This window comes from Mustela lutreola, chromosome 3 (assembly GCF_030435805.1).
Source record: "Mustela lutreola isolate mMusLut2 chromosome 3, mMusLut2.pri, whole genome shotgun sequence".
In the NCBI taxonomy this organism is placed as follows: domain Eukaryota; kingdom Metazoa; phylum Chordata; class Mammalia; order Carnivora; family Mustelidae; genus Mustela; species Mustela lutreola.
In genome coordinates this window covers 54032854-54057853 of record NC_081292.1, presented here as the reverse complement: position 1 = coordinate 54057853, position 25000 = coordinate 54032854, and the positions used below count along the sequence as shown (strand labels likewise).

The following is a 25000-nucleotide window of genomic DNA, read 5'->3' as shown; positions in this document are numbered from 1 at the left end:
TTTGGATTCATTTTTTGTTTGAGAAGGGAGGCTGAGGGAGAGAGAGAGAATTTCAAGCGGGCTCTGTGCCCGGTTTGGAGCCGGATGCAAACTTGATCCAATGACAAGATCATGACCTGAAGAGAAATCAAGAATTGGACACTTAACTGACTGAGTCACCCAGGGGCCCCAGGATTCATTTTTTAAAGCATGTCTTTTAACTTGTTTTTGGAGTTGTATTTAAATTCTCAAATTTTCCTGTCTCCCAGCTAATCACCAATTACCGTCATCCTCTTCATCAGCACAGGTAGCACTTAGTAAGCACATATTATATTTGTCAGGAATGATGCTAAGTGCTTTATGCAGATTATCTAACTGAATCTTCATAACAGCCTCATTGGCTAATTACTAAACATATCCTCATTTTACAGGTGAGAAAACTAAGATGGTAGAACCAGGATTCCAACCTGACGTCTGACTCCAGAGCCCGCCTTCTTAATCGTCCACCGTTCTTCCTCTTGCTGCTATCACCTCAGTGGTATGTAGGCGAAATATACTCCAGGACTTTATCTTCTTGGGTCATCAAAAGGACAAAAACACAAAATACAAAAATACAAAATACAAAACACAAAAATACAAAATACAAAAATGTGTGTATGTCTGGAAGTAAAGGAAAGTAAATTATTCTTCAACTGCAATACAGTGGACTGAGGACTGAGAAAGTAAACATGCTTAGTTCTTCTTTTTTGTTTTTTTTAAAGATTTTATTTATTTATTTGAGAGAGAGAGAATACAAGAGGGAGAGGGCCAGAAAGGCAGAGAAGCAGACCCCCCACTGGGCAGGGAGCCCGATAAAGGACTTGATCCCAGGACCCTGGGATCATGACCTAAGCCGAAGGCAGAGGCCTGACCAACTGAGCCACCCAGGTGCCCCCAAAATGTCTAGTTCTTATTTATAAATCTGGTAACTGAGAAGTCATTTAATGTTCTGTGTAAGGCTTTAAAAGCACATAGGAAGCAAAAAAAAAAAAAAAAAAAAAAAGTCATTTTAAAATTGTCAAGGACCTGAATAGACATTTTTCCAAAGAAGATACACAAATGAATAAGAGTTATATGAAAAGATGCTTAACATCACTAATCATCAGGGAAATGTAAATAAAACCACAATGAGAAATCACCTCATACCTGTGAGGATGGCTATTATCAAAAAGACAAGAGATAACAAATGTTGGTAAGGACATGTAGAAAGCAGAGCCCTTGTTCACTGTTGGTGGGAGTGTCCACTGGTATAGCCACTACGGGAAACAATACAGAGTTCCTTAAAAAATAATAACACTGCCATATGATTCAGTAATTCTGCTTCTGAGTATTTCTCCAAAGGAAATAAAGTCACTATCTTTTTTTAAAGACTTTTTATTTATTTATTTGACAGACAGAGACAAGTAGGCAGAGAGGCAGGTGGGGAGCGGGGGGAAGCAGGGTCTCCGCTAAGCAGAGAGCTTGATGTGGGACTTGATCCTAGGACCCTGAGATCATGACCTGAGTCGCAGGCAGAGACTTAACCCACTGAGCCACCCACGCGCCCCTGAAATCACTATCTTGAAGGGATATCTGTATTCCCATTTTCATTGCCGCATTGTTCACAATAGCCAAGATATGGGAGTAATCTAAGTTGTTTGAAAAAAAAGACCAAGCTCATACAGAGTAGAATGGTGGTTACTAGGGGCTGGTAGGTAGGGGAAATAGGGAGAAAATATTATATTATATACTGGAAATTTGCTAAGAGGGTAGATCTTAAGCATTTTGACCACATGCGCATGTGCATTTACACATACACAGTAAAAACACACATGAACAAAGTGTTGGATCTAAAGTTAGAAATTAATGTCAAATAGTATATCTTTTTTTTTTTTTCTTTAAAGATTTTATTTATTTATTTGACAGAGAGAAATCACAAGTAGTCGGAGAGGCAGGCAGAGAGAGAGAGAGGGAAGCAGGCTCCCCGCTTAGCAGAGAGCCCGATGCGGGACTCGATCCCAGGACCCTGAGATCATAACCCGAGCTGAAGGCAGCGGCCTAACCCACTGAGCCACCCAGGCGCCCCCGTCAAATAGTATATCTTAGTTATAGCTCAGGCTGTTGGATTTTTGGGTTTTACTTTCCCTTAGAAGTGGTTGTTTGGTTTTATTGTATCCTTATGGAAATGTCAGATAATTTTATTTTAAACTTTAATTATGTCTTGAAAATTTGTGTTCTTACAGATTTAACTGCAGTAGAGTGTTCTGCATACTAATAATGGATTTTACTAAACACAGAGAAGTGGAAAGACATTTAATCTGTCTAGTTTTTCTTGGTAATACTTGAGAATACCGGAGAAACTATATTTCTCTTTCTTTTTTGATAACTGGCTTTCTCCGCACTGCTCTCTCCCTGCTTTCACCCTCCCCTAGCTTACTTAGGGGAAGGATAGTTTGGTCTCACTTCTGTGCTGGCGGGCCCACTTGTGAACTGGTCTACCATGTTGATTGGCTCTTGGGCTGCTGGTTCTGCCCCACCCCCCAAGGCCCCCACCAAGCTCTTGCACAAGGCTGCTGGAGAGAGGTGATGGGTAAGTCTGAGCTTCTCTTCACATTCCTTTCCTCAAATCTCTACAACACCACCAATACAAGGTGATGTGTGTAAGTAGGGAGTTGATATGATACATTGTCCAAGTGGGACACTTGAGAGTGAAGCAGGGACTCTTAGTAATTACACGAGGATATCAGATGCGAGGGGGCAGCCCCAGGCAGTTTGACATGCGTGGCCCCTTCAGCACAAGAGATGTTTACTGAAATTTGTGGACAACAGAAAGGAAACACAGAGCAAAAGGCAACTTAGCATTGACTGTTACTCACTCATCGCCTTCTTGAAAGTCCTTCAGTGTCTCTGCCCTGGGAGATTCTTTCTGGAGCTTTCAGGCCTCTCCCTGCTGTTTGTGGTTCAGGTTTGGGGAAGGGGAAGAGTTGATGTGAAGGGTCCTCTTTTCTTCAGTGTCTTTTGGAAGATAACCATTAGCCACATGTGGCAATTTAAATTTAAGTTAAATAATTTAAAAATTCAGGCTTTCAGTCATATCACCACATTTCAAATGCTCAATAGCCACATATGGTAAGTGGCTACCGCATTGGGCATAGAATATTTCTATCATCATAGAAATTTCTGTTGGACAGTACTGTACTCTCCCCAAGTCTCCCTGTTTCCTTTTCTGTTCCCAGGTCCATTATCCTCGGTGTCCTCCACGCAGGCACGCACACACGCATGCACACACACTGCCCAACTGTCCAAGTTCCATTTGCATATTAGGCAGAAGAATTGGCCATTCAGGCTTGCCCAGAGAACCTCTTTTCTTCCTCCTAAAAAGAACTGTCAAAGCTCTCTGAAGTTTTTCCCTCAAAACCAAAGACCTTTCCACCTAGGGATGAATGATCCCTCAGTCCTAGAAAGCAGAATCTACAGCCAGTTCTGGTTTCTCGAACCCTACGATGCTGATTTTCAAACGTGGCATCTGGAAGCAGTTTGATTATGGTGTTATCATATGGTGAATAAACATGTACAAGAAGTTCTAAGTCAAATCCATTGTTCATGTGGCTATAAAAAGCAAAGAGAAGAAGATGAAAAAAGAATTAGAGCTCAGCCTTAGGCACGCCCGCTTTTTGTTTTTTTTTCTTCAACATCAACTTCTAAATAGAAAATACTTGACTTGTACCAAGGAAGAGTCTGTTTACATGGTGTTGAATAATTTTGCCAGATGGCTATCCAAACAAATGAACTAAAGCAAAACTGGCCAGATTTATGGTTTCACTGTAGCCAAAAATACCTTTTCTATTAGTAAAAGTAAATAATTTCATGTGAAGGTGTTGTGGTTTACATAATAATTTTGGACTATGAGCTTTGCTTGAAAATAGTGATACTGCAGAAGGTGGCAGACACTGGGCAGAGAAAAGAGATGATTCATGTTGTCTAGGCAAAGTCAAGGATGCATGCTTATAATCCAGTTTTTCCAGATTGTCATCAGATTATAAAAGTTCTAGGACTTAAATCTCTATTCAGAGACATTTATTGCTTGAGTTTTTTTCAGAAAACCATTTTTCCATTATTACTGCCTCAAAAAACTTAGAGGGGAGATGGTACACTTTGGGTTTTCTTTTTTGTCAACTTTTTTTTTTTTTTTTTTTTTTTTTTTAAAGATTTTATTTATTTATTTGTCAGAGAGAGAGCGAGCGAGAGCGAGCACAGGCAGACAGAGTGGAAGGCAGAGTCAGAGGGAGAAGCAGGCTCCCTGCGGAGCAAGGAGCCCGATGTGGGACTCGATCCCAGGACGCTGGGATCATGACCTGAGCCGAAGGCAGCTGCTTAACCAACTGAGCCACCCAGGCGTCCCGTGTCAACTTTTTTTTTGGGGGGTGGTCAGAGGGTGACTGGTAGATCAAACTCCATGTGACTGAAGTAGCTTTCCGGTTCCTTTCTTTCTTTCTCTCTCCCTTTCTCTCTTTCTTTCTCTCTTTCTTTCTCTCTCTCTCTCTCTTTCTTTCTTAAAAGTTATTTATTTGAATAATCTCTACACCAACTTGGTGCTTGAACTCACAACCCTGAGCTCAAGAGTCGCATGCTCTTCTGACTGAGCCAGCCAGGTGCCCCAGCTTTGCAGTTTTCATTCCGTTTATTCATTTAAGAAACTTTCAAGTACATTTTGATGTGTGTATCATTCAAGGCCTGATTGCCCTCTTTCCCTCCTAAGTTTGTTTGGAATTTACACATTTGGTAGAATAGGTAGATCGAAGCTGAGATTATGTACAAGGAAAGAAATGTGGCCAATTTACTACTGGAGATTTTGACCAAGCACAAGCTAAGTGTCATAAACTAAGCTGCATGAATTGGGAAAATAACATATGAGAAAGAATGATTGGTAATGAATTGAGACAAACACTTTGGGTACCTATGACTTGATTCATGTTTCCTACCTGCATCTCCCACATCCTTCTTTTATGCTCGTTCATTCATTCATTCATTCATTCAGTCATGACCCACTGGTTACTACATACCAGAGAAGTAGCAAGTAAGATCAGCATAGTCCCTGCCTTCCCAGAGCTCTTGGGCAGTGACTAAGAAAGACCTAATCTCTGGTGGGGTGGGATTTTCCCCAAGGAAGTGACAAGGAGTTAGCCAGATGAAGGGTAGGAGTGGAGGTGAGGACAGGGAAAAAGACAGTAAAACTTAGGGGGAACTTTCTGGGCAGAGGAAAGAGCATGGGAGAAGGCACTAGAATGGGACACAGGACATGTGCCTAAGGGGCCGAAGCCAGCAGGTAGAGAGAGGCTTCCCTTGGACGGGGCCAAAGTGAGCAGGGACTCACATTTGCTGGCCTTGTCGGGAACTGGAGTTCTATCTTGAGAGCCAAGGAAATTTGCCAACGTGCACAAAGTAAGAGCTGTGTGATCACTGTTTGTGTTTTTAAGGGCACAGTGGCTCCTGTGAGGCGAATGCACCAAAAGGGCTGGAAGATGCAGGAAGGAGACTTGCAAGGTGCCACTGAGGAAGGACCGGCAGTAAAGGATGCCGTCTTCCACCTGAGTGGGAGTGGAAACACAGTATGGATTACATTTATGAGATAGTTTGTAGGGAAAAGCCAATGGACTTGGTAATGAACTTGTCCCAAAGAGTGAAGGAGAAGGTATTGTCAAAGATGACACTGGGCTGAGAGGGGCACAGGATGTTATAAAGTAGAAACTTCATAGGGGGAGGGGAGGAGGAGGAAGAATTTGGAGAGGCAGAAAGGAGAGCCACAGAGCAACCCTCTGGTATAATCTCACCAACAATCCTGTAGGAGCAGGAGGTGTGAGCTATGCCAAATGCATTTAGGGAGACTTCAAAGTCGAGGAGGTCTCTGCCCGGTTTTCCAAAGCTTGCTGAGGTGAGGGACCGTTGTGGCACCTGAAAGGCCACGTAGGAGAGGTAATGCAGCATGTCAAGGTCTAGGATCACCCACGACAGCTTTTGAGTCTCCCAGGACCCCAGGAGAGAGGCAGAAGAGTTGAGACAAGGCCAGGATGATGGAAGGGTCCTAGAGGGGGTAATGTGGGGTATTATTAGGAGATGTGCATGGGCTTCATGCCAACGAGAGATCGTGCAGGACCGCAGACATCAAGAGCCAGGGATGGGATGGTGGAGATGGAAGTCCGAAGACCTCATGGAATGAAGGTCTCAGCAGATGACAGAAGATGATTTCCCGGACCAGATTCTGTCCGCCTCGCCATCCCTGTGCCTAATCATGTGCAAGTGCCCAGAGAAAAAGGAGGCAGGAAATACCTTGAACTGCCTGAGTTTAATCAGCAACAAAAGAGCCTTGAGCAGATTCCAATATGATAAGAATTTAGTAGTTAATGGTAATGTGAATCTGCAGAATGGCTGGGTTAATCATAAATGAGATGGGGACAATTGGCCAGCTATTTGGGAAGAAAAAAAATTACATTTTGATCTTGACCTATAACAAATATTTTAGATAGTAAAAAGAACCCCAATCCCTCCCCAATAGTATTAAAAAAAGCTGAAAGAAAATGTGAAGAAATATTTTCTGATACCTCAATATGAGGGGCCTATCTAAGCTATAAGTAATATGTGAAATTTTAAAGAAAAACATCAACAGATTTCGTGATACAGTAATTTAAAAATTTGTATGCAGAAATGCCTCTGAATTTTAAATGCACATAAATTGGGAAAATTATTATAGCAAATAAGACAGAAGTTTACAAACTAGCAATATAAACAACTCCTACTAATACATAAGGAAAAGTTACGATCTCAAAAGATAAATAGGCAAAGGACATAAAATAACATATTGGAAATAGGAATTTTAAATGGTTGACATAGAAAAATATTTACTATCAGATTAAAACAAGAGCAACTTGTCTTTTAATACCTATCAATTTAGGAAAGATTTTTTTTTAAAAATGGTAATACTCAGGGCACTTGGGTGGTTCAGTGGGTCACGCCTCTGTCTTCAGCTCAGGTCATGATCTCAGGGTCCTGGGATCGAGCCCCGCATCGGGCTCTTTGCTCAGCAGGGAGCCTGCTTCCCCGTCTTTCTGCCTGCTCCTCTTCCTACTTGTGATCTCTCTCTGCCAAATAAATAAAATCTTTTAAAAAATGGTAATATTCATTTTAGAAAGACACTCATTCACTTTGCTGTTGGGAGAATAAATTGAACCAAATAATTTGGACAGTAATTTGGCAATCTGTATTAAGAATTTAAAGGGGTTTAAAACTGGAAGCAACCAGGGACACCTGGCTGGCTCAGTGGGTAGAGTGTGTGACTCTTTTTGTAAAGATTTTATTTATTTATTTGACAGACAGAGATCACAAGCAGGCAGAGAGGCAGGCAGAGAGAGGGGGAAGCAGGCTCCCTGCTGAGCAGAGAGCCCTATGTGGGCTCTATCCCAGGACCGCCAGGATCATGACCTGAGCCAAAGACAGAGGCTTTAACCCACTGAGCCACCCAGGCACTCCCAGTGTGTAATTCTCGATCTTGTGAGTTTGATCCCCAAGTTGGGTGCAGAGATTACTTAAAAATAAAATCTTAAAAAACAATTGGAAGCAACCTGTGTTTGCCAAATAGGGGACTATTTCAGGAAACCATTGTATATCTACATGTTTAACTATTACACAGCCATTAAAGTGGAGGCATTCAAAAATATTTCATGATATGGGAAAATGCATATGTTATCATGTTAAGTGACTACAAGCTACAGGTTGAATTATATATACTGTGTGATCATAACCGTGCTCATAAATATGCACGGAAGTAGTTTGAAAAAAATGCATCAATCTACCCATGGTTTTTTTTTTTTTTTTTTAAGTGTTGTCATTATCAGTTATTTTATTTTCTCTTTACTTTTCTTCTGTAGTGTAGAAGAATTCTATGTTGGAAAAATTAGAAATGATCTTTGTCAGACATAAATATCTACTTATAGCTTTACTGCCACTTAACCAATGGCTCCTGCTCTCATGGTTTGATGCGATTTTTTGGTTAATGCATTTGTCTCAAGCTATTTAAATGATGATGGTGTCAATGACTCACATAATACTTTTATAGCCCTCAATGTGTGTAAGGCCCCACACTGCACACTTTACACATATTAACTCATTGTGAATGCACAGAACTCACAGGAGGTAGGTCATATTATTATTATTATTATTATTATTATTATTCACATTTTATGGAGCAGGAAATGGAGGCACAGAGAAGTTAATTGACCTCCCAAAGTCACACAGCTAGTACATGGTGGAGCTGGGATTTGAATTCAGGTAGTGTTGCTCCAGTGGTCCTACCCTGTATGGGCTTCATGGTTAAGTTTAAGAGAATAGACAACTTTGTTTTTCAGAAAACAAGAAAGCAAGAAAATCTTATGAAAACAAACTAACATTAAAACTAACTAAACAAACTAACATGCAAAATGACATTCCTGGGTCAGGAATCTCATCTAGGAAGTAAGAGTTAGGTTAGATGATCTTTAATACCACCTCCAGTGCAAATTCTACAATTATGTGTATTAGCGAGAAAAACTGACTTTTGTATTTTGTAGTAGGAGTGCTAATTATTTTCTCCACCCATCGTTTCCTTCCCAACTTCACACCTTTTTATTAGGGTCCCTCCGCCATGATTCCTAACACCGTACTTCCCCCCACGCCCCTTTGATTGGAACTGGAGGTCAGGGACGGGGAGATATCTCTCCCAAGCTGGCCAGTGATTCCTGAGTTTGGAGTTGGGTCTCCAGGATTCTAGGCCACTATGGAGAGGTGCTGTGAGTTCAGTGTGGGCCTCTGGTGGCCATTTTTCACCATTGCAGGGAGGGGATAGGACAGGAAAGGCTTCTGTGTTTCCCAGTGGCTTTCTCAACCTTGCTTCTAAGCCTCCACAGGGCCTTGCCATGTTATCCTTATTATTAGTAAATTCCCCACTTGTGTTTGCCTCATCTAGTTTGAGTGGGATTTCTATGTGCTGCCAACCGTGGACTGGTTCCCAGCGTGTCCAATAGAGCCCCAAGGTAAATAATGAGGAACTTGGGCCTGCAGCTGTTTTTCAAAAATCTGACTCAAGGCGTTTTCCTGTGATGATTTGGGCCTTACAAAGAAATCAGATAAATAAGGAATGGACCGAAAACCAGGCATGTTGGTGCACGTGCTGTTGAAAGAGATGGAGAGAGACCCACCAGCCAGCTGGTTGGCTGAAGGCTCTGGTCTGGAGTGGAGGCTAGTTTACAGATTGAACTTGGAGGGGAGGATGCTTGACTATTTGCAGGGCTCACCACACTTTAGGGAATCGATTGCTAGTCAGCAGACTCATGAGAGACTCCTGGGTCTGCCGGTGGCCCCACAATTTGATGCCAGCAACACGCATGTCTTGCTCAGAACTTTCGATCTGCCCTGTGGGCAGGGGCACCCTTGGAACTGAGGCACTTGCCTGGGCTGGGCCCTTTGCCAGCCCCTCTGCCTCCCTCTGCAGCCTTATGCTGGGCCGTGTCTCCCTCGCTCTGGGTACCGTGGATACCTCTGTCTGTGCTCGTCGTCCTGTCTGCCAGGCAATATTTGCATATCATTTAGAAAAAATGGAGTCGGATATTAGAAGAAACAATGAAATGAGTTAGAAATAGCTGCTTCTAAGCATATGAGGAAGGGGGGGGAAGGGGACAGAGCAGTTAGGGGGTCTGCTTTCAATATAAGCTTTTTTCTGCCTTGATTTTTCATTTTTACTATGTACTTATATTACTTAGAGACAAGCAAGTAAACAATCACTGTCATAGCCGGCTGCCCCTTATAAAATAGTGTCTGTCCTGTCTCAGGGCCAGCCTAGATTTCCTATCCTGTGTTATCGACTCAAATCTGGTAGTCTCCTCCTATTCACTCTGCATGCTTTTAATAGTGCTGACCTATTTTGCCATTTATTTCATTGAGAAGCATCCTTTTTTTTTTTTCCTTAGATGCTTATTGAATTATTGCTATGTGCAAGGATTTGTACATTAAAAACAGTGGATGTTACTGTACCCTTTGTCCTGTGTTGGGTAATTGTTAGGTAATCAATGTGGTCATTGGGAGTTGGCTGTTCTGACAAAGTACATAGCCTAAAGAACCTTAAAAGAATGCTACTTAGGTCAAATAAATGTCTATGGCAGTCTTCGAAATGTTCACTTACTTCCTCCCACTTTGCTGTTTGGGCAATGGTAGATTGAGAGCAGAGAGCATATCCAGAGCCTGAAGAAACACTCTGATCTGTTTGTTCATTTACTCATTAAAAATTGATTGCTCACCTCCGATACACCTGGTGGTGTATTATCAGAGGTGGATTTTAAAAATAGGAATAGTCTGCAACTTAAGAAATGGAGGGTCTTGGAGTATATATTTTGAGGGAAAGGAAGTTTTCATTTTTTTCCATTAAAATAATTCGTTTCTTCAGGAGCTTTCTCTATGCAACCTTTTAGATAGTAAACATTTGGTAAAAATGTGTTTCGCAAACAGATGATTTACACATGACCTTGCAAGTCAACATCTATAGTCCTGATTCTCAGTATTTTCTCCTGCTTCCCACCCTTGAGGGCTGCACAGCTTCTGAAAGCGGCTCTTGGAGGACAGCTTCCTGGAGCCTTGCAGGGAGAGCCTGGGAGAAGCAGGCATGGGGGGCTGGAGCCCCATTTATGGAGGTCGCTGTGTCCATCCTCATTCACTGCACAACTGTAGGTGCCGGGAGTCCCCTGTCTGGAAACCCTTGTCGGGAAGCCTGAGGATGCTGTGCTGTGGAAGGAGGGCTGGTATGCGTGCAGCCGTGAGCCGGGCAGACATGCCGTGGGGAAGCCCCGGGAGAGCTCTAACTGCTGGGTGTGAATACGGGGCCCAGCTGTCCCTGCAGTGGCTTCAGACTCCGGGGAGAGACTGGAGCCAGAAGAGATGAGAGTGAATAGAAGCACGGAAGGGGATGACTGGGAGGAAATGGGAAGCAGTGATGGGGTTGACAAGCCACCCACCTCTGGTTCAAGAATAGAGGAACGCCAATAAACAGAGGAAAGAGATGAGCTCTGTTTTAGATAAGTCACAACAGGCTCGTAGGACACTAGTCCCTAGAGACACAGAACACCCATGGGGCAGGGTAGGGAGGGTGGGGGAGGCCAGTCGTCACCCTCAGCCCCTCAGTTCGGGAATAGGCTGAGCTGTAGGGCTCTGTCTCTACTGCTCATTCTAGGAACTGATGAAATAATGACGATCGGGGTAACCGAGAAAACATCCAGATGTGCTGTATCAGCTATTTGCTAAGCCAGGACATTTTTATTTTAGAAAGAATCTTAAGAAACTGAAAAGAAAATTCTGGTATTTTTAAGCACTCATTCTGGATGTCCGAGGGTTCCAGTTTTTGAGTATTTTGGTTTCCATTTGTGGGCTACTTCTCCGTGCATTGGTGACATGTTAATTCTCGCAATCACCCTGTGATGTGGGACCTTCTCTGAACCAGGCAGTAGGAAAGAGATCATAGTCCTCCCCACCAATCCCAAGCCAAGGAGAGGATTGGACGAGAAGTAGGTAAAGATACTACCCAAGCTAGGCTAAATCTTCTTCCTCTCTTTTATTATCATGTTCCATGATGAGGATGGCACTTATAGGGTTAAATCACTCGTCCAGTTATTTATCTTGCAAGAGGCGTAACTTAGATTTGTGCCCAAGTGCGTGGAACTCCAAAGCCTGCTACCTCGATGCACCCATACATATGCTTGGCTCTTGTAGGTGACTATATCAAGTTCTAGCGGACCCAGCCTTGGGCTGGGGAACAGTCTCCAGGCTGGCTTGGCACAAGAATACAGGTATCCTCTCCTCTGTTTGCCAGGTTGTGTCTGCCTGTCTGATACAATAGGTCTAGCGGCACAGGGTGAGCAGCTGACTTACCTGGGCAGGCATGGTCAAGGGAATGGGTTTGAGTTGTAGTTACTGGAGCTGATCTCTAGAAGACAGATGTCTCTTCCACATTTATAAAGATAGCCTTGATGGTGAATGTTGATATGGGGAAGACATTCTTTTGGTTTTATTTTTCTTTCCTTTTTCTGAAAGATTTTATTTATTTGAGATACATGAGCAGGAGGCAGATGGAGAAGTAGACTCCCCACTGAGCAGGGAGCCCCGTGCAGGGCTCCATACCACGGCCCTGAGATCATGACCTGAGCCAAAGGTAGATGTTTAACCAGCTGAGCTGCCCAGGTGCCCCCTCCCTTTAGTTTTAAATTATTTTTTACAACTGTAGGTAAAACGTCCAACCCTCTGTCCTCAGTGAGACTTTCTTGGGTATAAGTTAGTTACCCTTTACTTAAATAAACAGTTCCCCAAAAGAAGCAGATACACAAAAACTTTTATTAAGTGGAAGTTAGACTCCATGGTAATTAACCAGTTACAAGTGCATTTAAATTCATCTGTGTGGACACTGTAGAAGTCAGGATGGTCTTATTGAAAGTCCAGTGTTCCCGCTTGGCATGTGCCAGTGCAACCCAAGGTAGAACCATACACGCAGTAAGTACAGGTCAACGATGATGGCAGACTACATTGGCAACACCATATTCATTGTTACAGCTAAGCATTACAGAACATGAAAGTCCAAAGACCAGAAGACTATTACTAAATTGATTCTTACTCTAAGCCTTTACTTCTACCTAAATGCTTCCATAGGACCAGTGTGGCAAATCCTCAACGCTGCGGGGACAGCGCCATTTTTATGCATTACACTTCAGTGGGCCACAGAACCTGTGAACCTTCAGTGGTCCTCCTGACGCTTACAGAAGGGAGGCACCAGCTGTCCCCTCGGGAAAGTGCAGTTTAGTTCACCTGGTGTGAACGTCTCATGTGGTAAGTCTTCACATCGGAAATTTATCTTCTATTTCAATTAGCACCAGTTTATTTGAAATCTTTTTCCTGGTGTGAAATATTTAGGAAACCTTTTTTTTTGTTTGTTTTTTTGTTTTTTAAACCAACACACAAAGTCCCAAACAATGGAAAGCAAAAACATTCAAAAAGTTGTTTTAGAGAACAGCATTTAGAAAAAACAACGTCATTTAAACATTCAACAAATCTATGTACAATGGGCCAAAAGCTGGCAAGGAGCACGGCCGAGGAACAGTCACGTCCAAGCGGTATTCACCTGAACGTCCACAGGCTGTATTTACAGTCAGATAGGTATTCAGAAATGTAGTATCAGAACATCGGCATTTGGCTAGAAATCATATAAAAAGACACATCCCCAACCCCAAAAACGTCTACCTAGGTAGCAAACATATCCAGTATAACCGTAAGTACCAGGTTTAGAAGTGCGTGTTTCTGTATTTTCCATATTTCTACAAACAGTTGAGAAACTTGCTCAACGGACATAGAAGAGAACTAGAATGGTAGAGAAATGGAGTTATTTCAACACTGTCAGATGAAAGAAAAGAAGGTGTTTCTCATGCAGAGTAACAAAGTACTGATTAAGGAGAAAGGGTGAGTTAGTAGGGGAAAAGCTTCATGGAAATAAAAAATCAACAAGAAGGCTGAAGAAACGTGTGTATATTCTAAGTGGATATTCCAGAAATGTATAAGTAATTATCTCCATGTAATTTTGAAAAAAGCCTGATGATTTGATGGACAGCATTTTTATATTTTGTTCTCCAAAACGCTATCACCCAAACCCTTTGGAAAGTAATTTGTGTTCTCAGAGTGAGAATTAAACACAACAGACATGACCTAGGCTATATTTATCCAATGTGATGCATCTTCACCTTGCGCAGTTTTGTTTGCTTGTTAATCCAGTGTTACTAGAAGATCCACCTTCAAAAAACCGGGCACGTTTTGTTACAGCCAGCATTTCTCATTTCTGCTTCAGAAGTGAAATAGAAACCATTTCCTATTTATTTACCTTAATGGCTGAAGTTGTTTAGAGTCTGAAATTTCAATGCACTATCTTGAAAAATATCAGCTGGAAGAAAAGAGACGGGAGTCCCACATTCCCATCATGTTATGTGTTCAAGTTTATTTTGAGTAATTTGTGTTTCTGATAACTTTGTGAAAAAATTTACTTGGATACAAAATACACGTTACTCTTTGAAAATGCATAGTTTGTAACTTTATACATTCATTCACTAATATTAAAGACTTTTTTGTAAGCAAGTACTTCCTTACCTCCAAACGGCGGTAAGGTTGTATTTCAGAAGATCTCTCAAAATCAGATAGCATCGTCACATTGCCTTTGAATTAGCGCCCAATGCCTGGTTAACTCCTGTCATTTTCCCACTAGCATCACACAGGAAGGACTGCTGCTTTCTCTTCCTTCCCGCTTTACGTTGTTTTGCGGGCACTAAAAAGCGATGCTTCTTACTGACAGCATTTCCACTAGATACCCCATTTGAAATATTTTATAATTTTGTTTTAACATTTTTAGATTTGGTGTAGAAAACGATTTGAAAGATGGCTTAATTTTTAAAAGAGTTTTTGTTTTTGTTTTTTTTTTAAACCTTACCGTGGACTAAGGGCAACGGAGGGTTTGTGATTACTGTTGTTCTCTCGCTCCCCAGCCTTCTCTTTTCAGAAAGATGACCGTAGGCCACTCGGTAGTTGCATTTGATGATGGTCATGAACCCTTTGGGACCTAGCGAGTTTTACTTATCCTGAGTTCTTCTTCTAAGTATATAGATTTTGAGACATGAAACACTTTGGAAACTACACTAGTATCTGGTTATTCCAGAGAGCATATGTTTAAATGGCTGATCATCATCCAACCATTAATTATAAAAATAGGAATTCTAGGTCATGTTGTAGGAAAATATTGATTAATGGCATTTTTTTTTTAAAAACATATATAATCCACATTTCTGGGTTGTTTTACACCCAGAGCATTTTCAGTTATTGAAGTCATGGAACATTTTGGGGGTATTGAGTTCTTTCCTAAAAATCTAAGTCTATTCTAAAGCTTTCTACCAGTGATCACAGAGGTTCCCCAGACCATCAGGATACTTTGGAAGAAGGGGCTTTGCTATATTATCACAGGGCTTGGTCAAGTCACAGTCATTGATTTCCAATTAGCAGAGAATAGGATAGAAAGGCATAAAAAGCAAAGCAAGGATTTGTAATCTTTTTTGGGGGGGGCAGTTTATAATTACACTACACTGTAGATCCCTGAGGGGTAATTCAAGCTCTTGCATTGCTGGCCCCAAAAGCTCTCCCTTTTTCCTCTCTGTCTTGGTCATGTGTGCCCAAAGCATGGGAAGAGAGCTCCACCAGGGTGAGGCACAGGGGCTTACCAGTGAGAGCAGACTGGAGTAGCTTTCTCCTTGCGTACATATAAAGTCAAAATAATTATACCTTGCGGGAGTCACCTACTTTTCACACAATAAAGGCCAAGTCAGTTTTCAGACTGTATAATTGCGGGCAGAGTTCAGGGCCCAGCGACATTAAATGTGAAGCTCCCTTCTTCTGTCCTTCCAAGGTGGTCTGATCACACAGCTGGCTTTCCCCGTGGAAGGGCCTGGTGGGTGACTCGAGCGGAGGGCTTTAGAATTCAGGTGAAGGGATTAGAGATCTGCCTTGTCCTTTGTCAGCGAGTCTGTCTGAGTGTTGTGATGTGTGTCGCAGGTTGGGGGCGCTGACTGACCTGCTGTCTGTATGATCACCAGGGGCTGTTCAGACGGATGGAAATTTTTCTTGGAAAGAAGAGGATAGCCTCACCGACTGAGCCTCACGTACAAGTCACAGTCCTATTTATCCCCTTGGACCTTAATTTTTAAGAGTGAGAAGTCAGCAGCACAGAAGCAAAGGTGTTTAATTTGGAATTTTTGGAAGGGAACATACATAATAACAGTGTGGCCTCAGTAAGGTCACGCAAGCGAACAGGAGATGATGGTTGCCAAGATGGGGGGGTGGGGAGGACGAGGGAGGGTGTTTAAGACTAATCACCAGAATGGGAACTGTTCTCTCTCTCTCTCTCTTTACGCTCAATTTCTTCTCCAGAGTCCTGGTTTTCCTCCTGAGTCAGAGATGTAGAAAGCATTCAGAAGGAAGCAGATGAGCAATTTTTTTTTTTGAAAGAAAATTTTCTTTAATGACAGCTCTCTTGCCTTTTTCAGGAGTTGCTACATTCCACTCTCGTGAATTTTCTGAATTAAAAATTTAGGGAATTGTCCCTCGTAAGCAACTGTAACAGTTAATTATGCTCAAGAATTCATTTTTAGCATTTTCATACTATAAATAAAGGGGCCCTTTTCTTCGGAAGCTGGCTGTTAATAATGACGTGAATGGTGCCCAATAGGAAAGAACATTTTTTAAAAACAAAGATGGCGATTTGAGCGTTGAATTCACAATCCCGCCTTCTTTCAGAGTCTAGAGTCATCTTGTTTTGGAACCTCCGCTTCCTGCTTGTTCACGAAGCCCTGCCACTGGGGCCCAGTGCTCACTCCTGCAGAACGGGCTTCTTCCCCAAAGAGGAGGAGAGTGCTTGGCTGTTTCCTCTTCCTCCTCCTCCTCCTCTATTCTCGGACAGAGAGCAAACACATCACTTATCAAAAAGCCTGTTAATCAAGTAGGTGGCAGGCCAAAATGGTTTAGGTCCCTTCTAGCTCCATGACTACACTCCCTGGGAGTGGCTTCACCCTAAAGTCATGATGGGAAGCCTGGTAAAGTAGAGGGAGAAGGGTCCCTTGAAACCTGTTCATTACTGGACAGCCTTTTAGTCACTCACCCTGATGGAGATCTCAGGCCTCGACAATGTCATTTCATTTGCATTCGTATTTAAATGCAACTTCACCATCTCATGGGTATTTCCAACTTTGAGTTGGATTTGATCATTAAAAATAATAAATTTGAGCTGTTTTTCAGTATTCTGGCAATGATTTCCGTTTACCTGGAGAGCAAATGTTGAACGGTGGCAGCAAAGTAATTTTTTTCCCAAGGAGTCAAAACTTTTACTCAGAACATCATATTAGCTCAGAAACTCCTATGATTAACCATTTAGATGGTAAGACCTTGGGGAGTACGGGCATGGCAGCAGCCTAAAGGGGTGCTGCTGGCATTGGTTAAGTTTGCATGTGACAATGGGGAATGAGTGTACACTTGGGTTTCTATGCTGAAGATCCTGGGCTGAGAACCTGGCGGGTCCCTGGGTCTTTCCAGGTTTAGCATCTGGAAGATGCTATCAGTCTGACCCAGTGCTTTCCCAAGCCCTTCTTCTCCTCCCTTCTGGCAGTGACAGGGCTGACTCACGGGCTTAACACTATCCTGGGCTGGCCTTGGAGGTGATTCCAAATATTCCTACTCTACACTGGGTCCTTAGGAAGGTCAAATGAAATAATGTATCTGAAAGAAACATGCTTTATAATATATGTGAAAGGGTTAGCAATTATCCCAATACCATCAGGACTCTGGTGTAAGATATAGTCTAAGTAACAGTCCATTGGAGCCAAAGAAGCAACTTCTAATTTTTTCATGACCCATTCATTCCCATTTTGTCTTTGCCTTCAGACAAATGTGCGAAGGTTTTCTGGGTGGAAAAACTCCATTTTGGGGGTTAGTGGACACTCTAAAATATCTCCCGGTTCTGAAGCAAGGGTGTTGCTCTAGGGGAGATGAAACAATGGAAATCTTACCCTGGCATGAAAACTCTTGAGGCAGGATGGAGTGGGAAGGAGTGTAGAGGGGCTGGCAAAGGGCTTTGGCACAAGGAGGCAGAGTGTGCTATCTCAAACTCCAGGGGCTCCTGGCTGCCTTCTCTGAAGGCACGAGGCTGCTCTTTGCCAGACCTTCATCACAGTGGTCACGGTAGGTGAGAACTTAAGTTGGGATGACCATTCTTCCATGCTTTGGGGCATGGCCTCGGCAGGCCAGAAGGGGACAGAGGGAGAGCTGGATAGTACTTCAGAGTATTTTGATCAGAGGCAAGGCTAGCTTAAGGAGACTCTATTTTTATATTCAAGTCTTCCATGAGAATGGTTTCTGGGGAGAACTGACCTCTTTCCCTTCTTTTGATTTTAGTGGCCCAGATTGTGCCAACATGTGAGTCTGTGGGCCTGAGGGACGAACCTGACCCAGTGGCCGTGAGATGTGAGATGTGCTTTCCCCAGCGGGTGAAACTGGTGGCCAGAGGCTGCCTCTGCCCATATGTAGGTTCTCTTTGGTCTGCACAGTGTTGGCCAAGAATTTGAGCTGTCAACACTTAAATGTCTGGTAACATCTTACTTCCAAGTCAGAAGATCTAGTCGCCCTGGGCCTGATTTCTGCATGGTTCTGATTGTCTAAGGCTGGGTGCCCCACGCAACGGGGGCATTAGCTCTCTGGTTTACCAGCATCTCCACCATTCTGTAGTGTCCCTGTGTTACCTGATCTGAATCGTTCGTTTACAGATCCTGCCTGGCTTTTCTAAGGCTTCTGCTATAAACCATTAGGAAGCTTCTATTTCAAAAAGAAGCAAGACTCATTGGTTCAAAACCAGACAGCAATAAGCACTTCTTGGGGATTTGATGCGAACAATGGAGATAGTCAAGGGAATGAAGATACAGATTTGTAGACAGCCTCATCTCAGAGACCAGGAGTTGAGGCTGTACATGGTTTCCCCTGTCTCCACGCATTTCTAGTCCTCACGTGTGCAGATTCTAAAGCCTATTTGAAAGCAAGATCTGAGTGACCCTCTGACCACTTCATAGGAGTTGCCCAATGGGTATATGGTCATTCTATCCCAGCTTTACTTTTGATGTTATCTGCTTACTGCTAATTAGTCTAGCTTTTGAGTTACTGAAATCTTAGAAAGAAAAGATGCTTGTTTTTTTTTTTTTCTTAACAGTGAGTGGGCTAGAAAAAAACTGTACAGAATTATGAAATGCTTTTGGCAAAGCTCAAAATTATTTGTGCAGTTAGTAAACTCGCCATGGCTCCCTCCCTTGTTTCCTGACTCTTGGGAATACAGTGACTTTCTGATCGCAACCTTGCATGTCTATTCGTTCTTCTCGTGACAAATCAAGCACTTGCTTTGATAAGGAAATTAAAGTTACTGAGTTAGTGCTGAGGAAAAACTACTTTAAACACCACTGACCACCTAAAAATTCTATCTTTGGGCTTATATACCGTGGTTTGGGAAATTACCACCCAGTGATACTTGCTAGTTAAATGCAGGTTTGTGGTGAGCTTGTCGTTGTGACAGAATCTCATTTTACACTAAAGAATTTCCAAAATATTTCTCCCATTGCCTGCAAGCATATCTACTAACATTCTTTTTTTTTTTTTTTTTTTTGATTTAAGATACATAGGATGATTCTTACCGTGTCTTTTTCCATCATACTTTGCAAACACACTGGCAATGATAAAAGGAGTAGCAGTTGCTAGCTTGACTCTCTTGTAATACTCTTTCCGTCTGATCTGCATTTCTACCCTTGCTGCAGAGGGTTCATTGAAAAGATATGCATTAAACACTTGCTTAAAAGAGGCATAGCCCTTTGTTTGGAGAGCAGGAATTGCTTATAATACTAACACTTCCTGTCTGGTAAATACTGTATTTTAAAAAATAAGCTACAATGTATAAAACCAAGGTCATTTCCCACAAAATGTTCATGTTCTTTGTGATTACAAAACACGGCATCTTGTAAAATATTTCCAGTTCTGTTAACTTGAGAAGTTAAGTACTAATGCTTATTATAAAAGTGTCATGTCTCTTAGAATCGTAGAAGCCTAAAGCGGTATAATCCTTGTCTTATTTGGAAAATGAATTACAATTATTATCGTATTTAAGATTACATTTTTGACACAACACATTACCATTGTGATTCTCAGACCTACAGAAAAAGGTATAAAACATGAGATTGTCTTCAAAAAAAAAAAAAAAAAGGAACTATTTACAAAACAGGACCAGAAGTAAAATTCCCATTTTTGATTTCCGGTCCCAGGATAGATACACCTTTTAAAGCATGGATATCATTGGATACGGGCTTTTTCAAAGTCAGTCACAATAAGCAAACTGGTCGGTCTTAAATACATTTTATACTTTCTTGATCTATTGGTGTGCATTACTTAATCATACACTTGGTACCTAAAAGTGCTAATCTCATTTCATTTACGGACTTCTGGTTTGACGAGTTACAATGCAAAAAGACACAACGACACAGTTCCAGCGTGGAGGAATCTGCACAGGTCTGAGAATGGGGAGAGGGGGTGTGCCGCTGGTAGGGTTATTTTCTGAGAGAAATGAAATTTCCAGTTGACCCGTGTAGCCAGCGCCTTCTCCAAAAGGATCCACATCTTCATCCATATTCATGAATTCTGCTCTGTTCCCACTCATTTGTATGCACAGATCCTTCCCTGTGTTCGTACAGGTCAACGCTACAGTTGATGCGGTCGATAGAAATTCTACAGGGTCATGAGAAAAAGCAGCACCTTGTCCGCATTAAGTCCGTGGAAGTTTGTTCCTTAACACGCCATTAACACAAAACACGTGTCTTTAACAGCTCTCACCTACGGGATTCTGCGTGCAGTCATCCAACCGGCCGATTCGAAAGAGGAACACCAAGGCTTCGTATTCACAATTACATTCAGAAAAAGCCTTCCATGAGTCTATGAACACCGGCCAGGGAGCGTGCTTGGGGTTCAAAGGTCAGCCTCAGGCCGCCGTCAGCCACAAAGAAATAGCTCTTTCTCATACAGCATTCCTGCACATCTCCGAAAGTTGGTGTGGTCCAGTTCATGGAAATCTGCCTTGAAATAATTATCATGTTCCTTAAAAAACAAACCCCCAAACACCAAACAGTTCTGACCCGAAAAGACTCTAGAGATAATAAAAGTCTTTCTAGTCTTAAGATCCTCCAGATCTCTCTTTTATATACCCTTTAATTTTCCCTGAGGAAATGAATATTATTTACAGTATTTTGCTACTATTCTCAAGGTATTCTCTCCTGTAGGTACAATCCTTGCCACTTCTCTCTCAACATTCTCAATTGAACGCTGCTCTTTCTTTTTCCAATGAAATCTGAAGGAGGAGAAAATGGGTTCAGCCGCGCCGGCAAATTCAGAGCCCAACGTGGCTTTCAGAAGTGTGGCTTTGTGTGACACTGGAGACAGCCAACTGAAACGCAAAAGATCTTGAAATCTGATAGAGGGCATTTCAGTTTCAGAAATCTCTTGCAACATTCATGTAACTATTTCCCGGGGAAAGGTTTTGGAAAGCCCAAGAGCTGTAACCCCCATCCTTGTCTATTGCAAGTTTTCATGGGCAGCACAGTTACGACAGGGAATCGTCTAATGAAGGGCACCTTGGCGCGTGGCGGGACTGACAGGCACTCCGCATCTGGGCATGCCCTCAGGTGGAAACCAGCTGCCTTCTTCCTGACACTGGCTTTTCCCAACCAAGAGAGGAAACTCACCAGCACGAAAGGGGGCGGGAAATCTGTGCCCCCTAGAGATGTGCGTGAGGTCCTGTATCCCTGGGCAAAGCTGCTTCCCTTCCGGGAGCTCTCTTCTTGCCTCTGGCAGCCACTCCTGGGGGACCACATGACAGCTCCCTCGGAGGTGCCCAGAAACAGTCCCCCCTGGCCGACCAGCTTTAAGAAGATGAGCGGGAGCCAGATGTCCATAGACCTCTTGTATATCTCTCTGGTCCCCAACCGACCGACTTGCTACCTGCATGTTGTCTCCAACTTGTCACACTACTTCCCACAGATTGGGTATATATCCACTGGGAAAGACTAAGTCTTAATACTACAGCCTGATGAACTCTTTGCTTTGTAGCTCCCTGAAGAATGCCCGTCCATTACTATGAGATGCCTTCTTTAGACAGAGATGAGAACTATTTTCTGAACGGAGGGGATCAAGGGAGAGAAAGGTCAAAAGGCTACAGCACGCCTTCTTTAGAAATACTTTGTGTCCAGAATCCGTGTATTGCCATTCCTTTTGCACACGCAGGTGTCTGAGGTCCCTGGGATGGACGGAGCTTCAGTTAACCAGTCATGCTGTGGGACCGCCCTTTCCACCCATCCTCTGCTTCCCCTCGCCAAATGAAGACACAAAAGAACATGGTACCACAGCAATGGCAGAAAATGAATGTTGGGCTTAATTTGGCACTTCATTTAATTCCAAAATATAACAAAATAGCTCTGTCTTTTTTTTTTTTTTTTTTTTTTAAATTTTAGCTCTTACAACCAGAGCTATATATTGCAATTCATTGCTTTCTGGGTGGTTTGCATTAAGTTAATCACTCCCCCCACACTCCCCAAGGCCAGCCAGGTGAATTTTGGTGGTTCTCTATTTATGACATGCCTTGGTACAAAGAATGGATGTGTGTATGTGTGCAGGAAAAGTCTGTGCACACCTGGATACCAGAGAAGAAGGTACACAGAGATCAGAGCCAGTTGGCAGAAAGGAGCCCCTACGTAGGTAGGAGATGCAGAAGAGTATGTGTAAAGAAGGCTTTAGAAAGGTGAAAAAATCCCAGGCAATTTGCCTTCAGCTCTACACTTCTGCTTGCACCTGTGCATTGGCTACAAACCAGGTAAAGACTGAGCTTGGACCCCCACCCCCCCAAGGCCAGAGCTCAGAACTAATCATGGCCTGCATCTCTAGGGTCCAGCTACAAAACCTCATTCCAGGACTGCTCCCTGGCGAAGACCTCTCCCTCCTTATGTTCCAAAGTTCTGGAGGGTAGGGAGGATGGATTTAGCCCCTCATCACTTTGATTATTTTTGATGAGTGACTTAATCCCAGGATCACGGGCCAGGGAGCCTCCCTGAAGAGAAAAACCTCTGCGCGGGGATTGTGCTCCAGCCAACTATCCCTTTTGGACTCACTGTGGCCACAAGGCAGCCCAGCCCACCCGCAGCTCAGGCTGGAGCATCAAGTCATAGCAGAGGGTGCCTACAGGTAGAGCAACAGGATTCCAGGGAGGAGACAAGACATGCTGGGACTGAGAATGCAAATACATTTCCTCCTTTAAAAAAAAAAAAAAAAAAAAAAAAAGCCCTTTCCTGGCTGACCTTGTAAATATGAAAACATACATTATAACTGGTGCCATAGCTACTCCTGATTGGCAATCCTGACATGAAATTAAATGAAGCTCTTTTCCTCTTTTCCTGCTCTCTTGAAATAAGCGTTGTTGAAATAAAAATAAATGGAGGAAGACAGGATCCCTCCCAAGGAATAATGTTTGAAAAGTCACATGAAAGCTTAAAAAATAAATTTGCCAAAAAGATTCGAACACACAGGTTGTGGATATGATACTGTGGAACCTCCTTCTATTTCCCTCGATTATAAAAGGAAAAGGATATTCGTTATTACTAGATGACTCCTTTCAAAGCTTTAAAACGAAAAGTGTATGTACAATCTCTCAACATATATTAAACTTTCTTCTGTGCAATTTCATCGAACATTCCTATGGCTGATCGTAGGCTCTCCGTCCTGACACAGCGCCCCCATAAGGTGCTCTTACTACTTTTTGCATAGGTATAGGAGAAAGAACTCATTCGCAGGGCAATCCAGAGTAGGGTGGAGGAGCTTATAAACTCTCCTCCTCCATACCACTACCACCAAAACCGACCAAGCAACCAACCAACATATGTACATACGTAGCAGGCTAGGAAACACAGTGAGAGCCCTGGTCCGACTAGCTTGAGAAATGCCTATACCCACATGCATTTTCCTTTGGGTGTTCTGTATGTTCCCCTCTGAGCAAATTCTTAGCCAACAGTTCCAATATTTTTATAAGAAAAATAAAGTTTGGGACCTCCCATGTACCCAGATCATATTTCTGTCGGTCACGAGCCCATCTCCCGGACGCGCTAAAGCATACAACCTATGAAAGTGCACTCAGAATGGATGTGAGTTTGCGGACCTCGCCCGTCTCCGAACAGATGGGGACGTGGGCGGTGTGCTCCGCCGTGCGTAGCGAACCTGCGGGGATAGTCCGAGCTCTCTCTACCTTTTCTGAAACCAGCCCGGGGTGGAGACTGGAGGGAAGGCCGGCTGACCCACTGTCCTGGCAAGGACACTGTCAGACGAGCAGTGACCCACAGACCGGGGGCCGCCGACTGCCCCGCGTCCCTGAAAGAAGCATCGAGGCTTACCCGGACAGCCGCCGCCCGCGCGGGTCCTGCACGGGGCCGGGCCCCAGGCGCCCCCCGGGGAAGAGCTTCTGAGACCGCTAGACTCCTTGGGGTGCCCGCGGCGGGATGTCCTGGGCTCAGCTGGGGGCTGAAGTCTGCTGGTGATCGCTTGGCGAGGGGATGCCCTCCGGGCCCTGCCGGCCAACAGCGCCGCGGCGGTTCCAAGCGGGGCCCATCTTGGAAACAGGACAGACGGACAAACGAGACAGAGAAGAGATACCCAGGTGCTCAGCTTTCTGGCAACACGCCATGATGTGCACTGCTCCGAGAGGTCGGGGGAGAATGCTGTTCACAAGGAAAGGAGGCGTTGACCTCTGTACAGATGCCACCGAATAACGTGGAGCTTCTTGTTCTTTTAATATGTCCCCCAAAATCTCAGAAATGGCATTATTCAGAAAGCTTATCAAAATATGCCTCCTCTCTAGGTCAAACAGGCTTTGTTGGTTCAGTTGCTACGGAGTCTGCAGTTTTCAGACCTAGACATACAGCAGGAAAAAAAAAAAACCAAGACTGTTCTTTTTCAAGGAAAAAACAAAACAAAACAAAACTGCCAGATGCTGGGTTCTCAGCAAGAGCAGTGAGGGTGGTGACCTTATTTTATTTTATTTTTTGCTGTCATTCCACCAAGTTTCCTGGAAGTGCTTTTCCTGGGCGTCAAGTGGAATTTGTTCGGAAGAAAAAGCGCTTTTCCAGAGCCTGCCGTGGAAGGCAAGGGCAGCGGGGCGGCGGGCCGCCGGCTCGGTGGTCTCAGGGGTCAGTCAGTGAACCTCTGGCAGGCTTTCTTCCAGCGGCACGCCGTGCACCACAGGTCCCGGTTCTCCATGCCATACACCTTGCGGCACTTCTTGCCCTCTCCCCGGGGTTTC

General features: G+C 43.4%; 1 protein-coding gene and 1 long non-coding RNA gene across 2 annotated transcripts in view; one reads left to right on the top strand and one right to left on the bottom strand.

Annotated features, from left to right (window-relative positions):
* Nucleotides 1-20578, top strand: part of LOC131826670 (uncharacterized) — a 25324-nt gene extending 4746 nt beyond the window's left edge. The window contains exons 2-3 of the long non-coding RNA XR_009351697.1: nucleotides 411-517; nucleotides 20493-20578. This is a non-coding gene — a long non-coding RNA (uncharacterized LOC131826670). The remainder of the gene's footprint in view (nucleotides 1-410; nucleotides 518-20492) is intronic.
* Nucleotides 12378-25000, bottom strand: part of ZNF704 (zinc finger protein 704) — a 238932-nt gene continuing 226309 nt past the window's right edge. Inside the window, exon 9 of the mRNA XM_059166147.1 lies at nucleotides 12378-25000. Within this exon, the coding sequence (XP_059022130.1) occupies nucleotides 24889-25000 (112 nt within the window). The 3' untranslated portion in view covers nucleotides 12378-24888.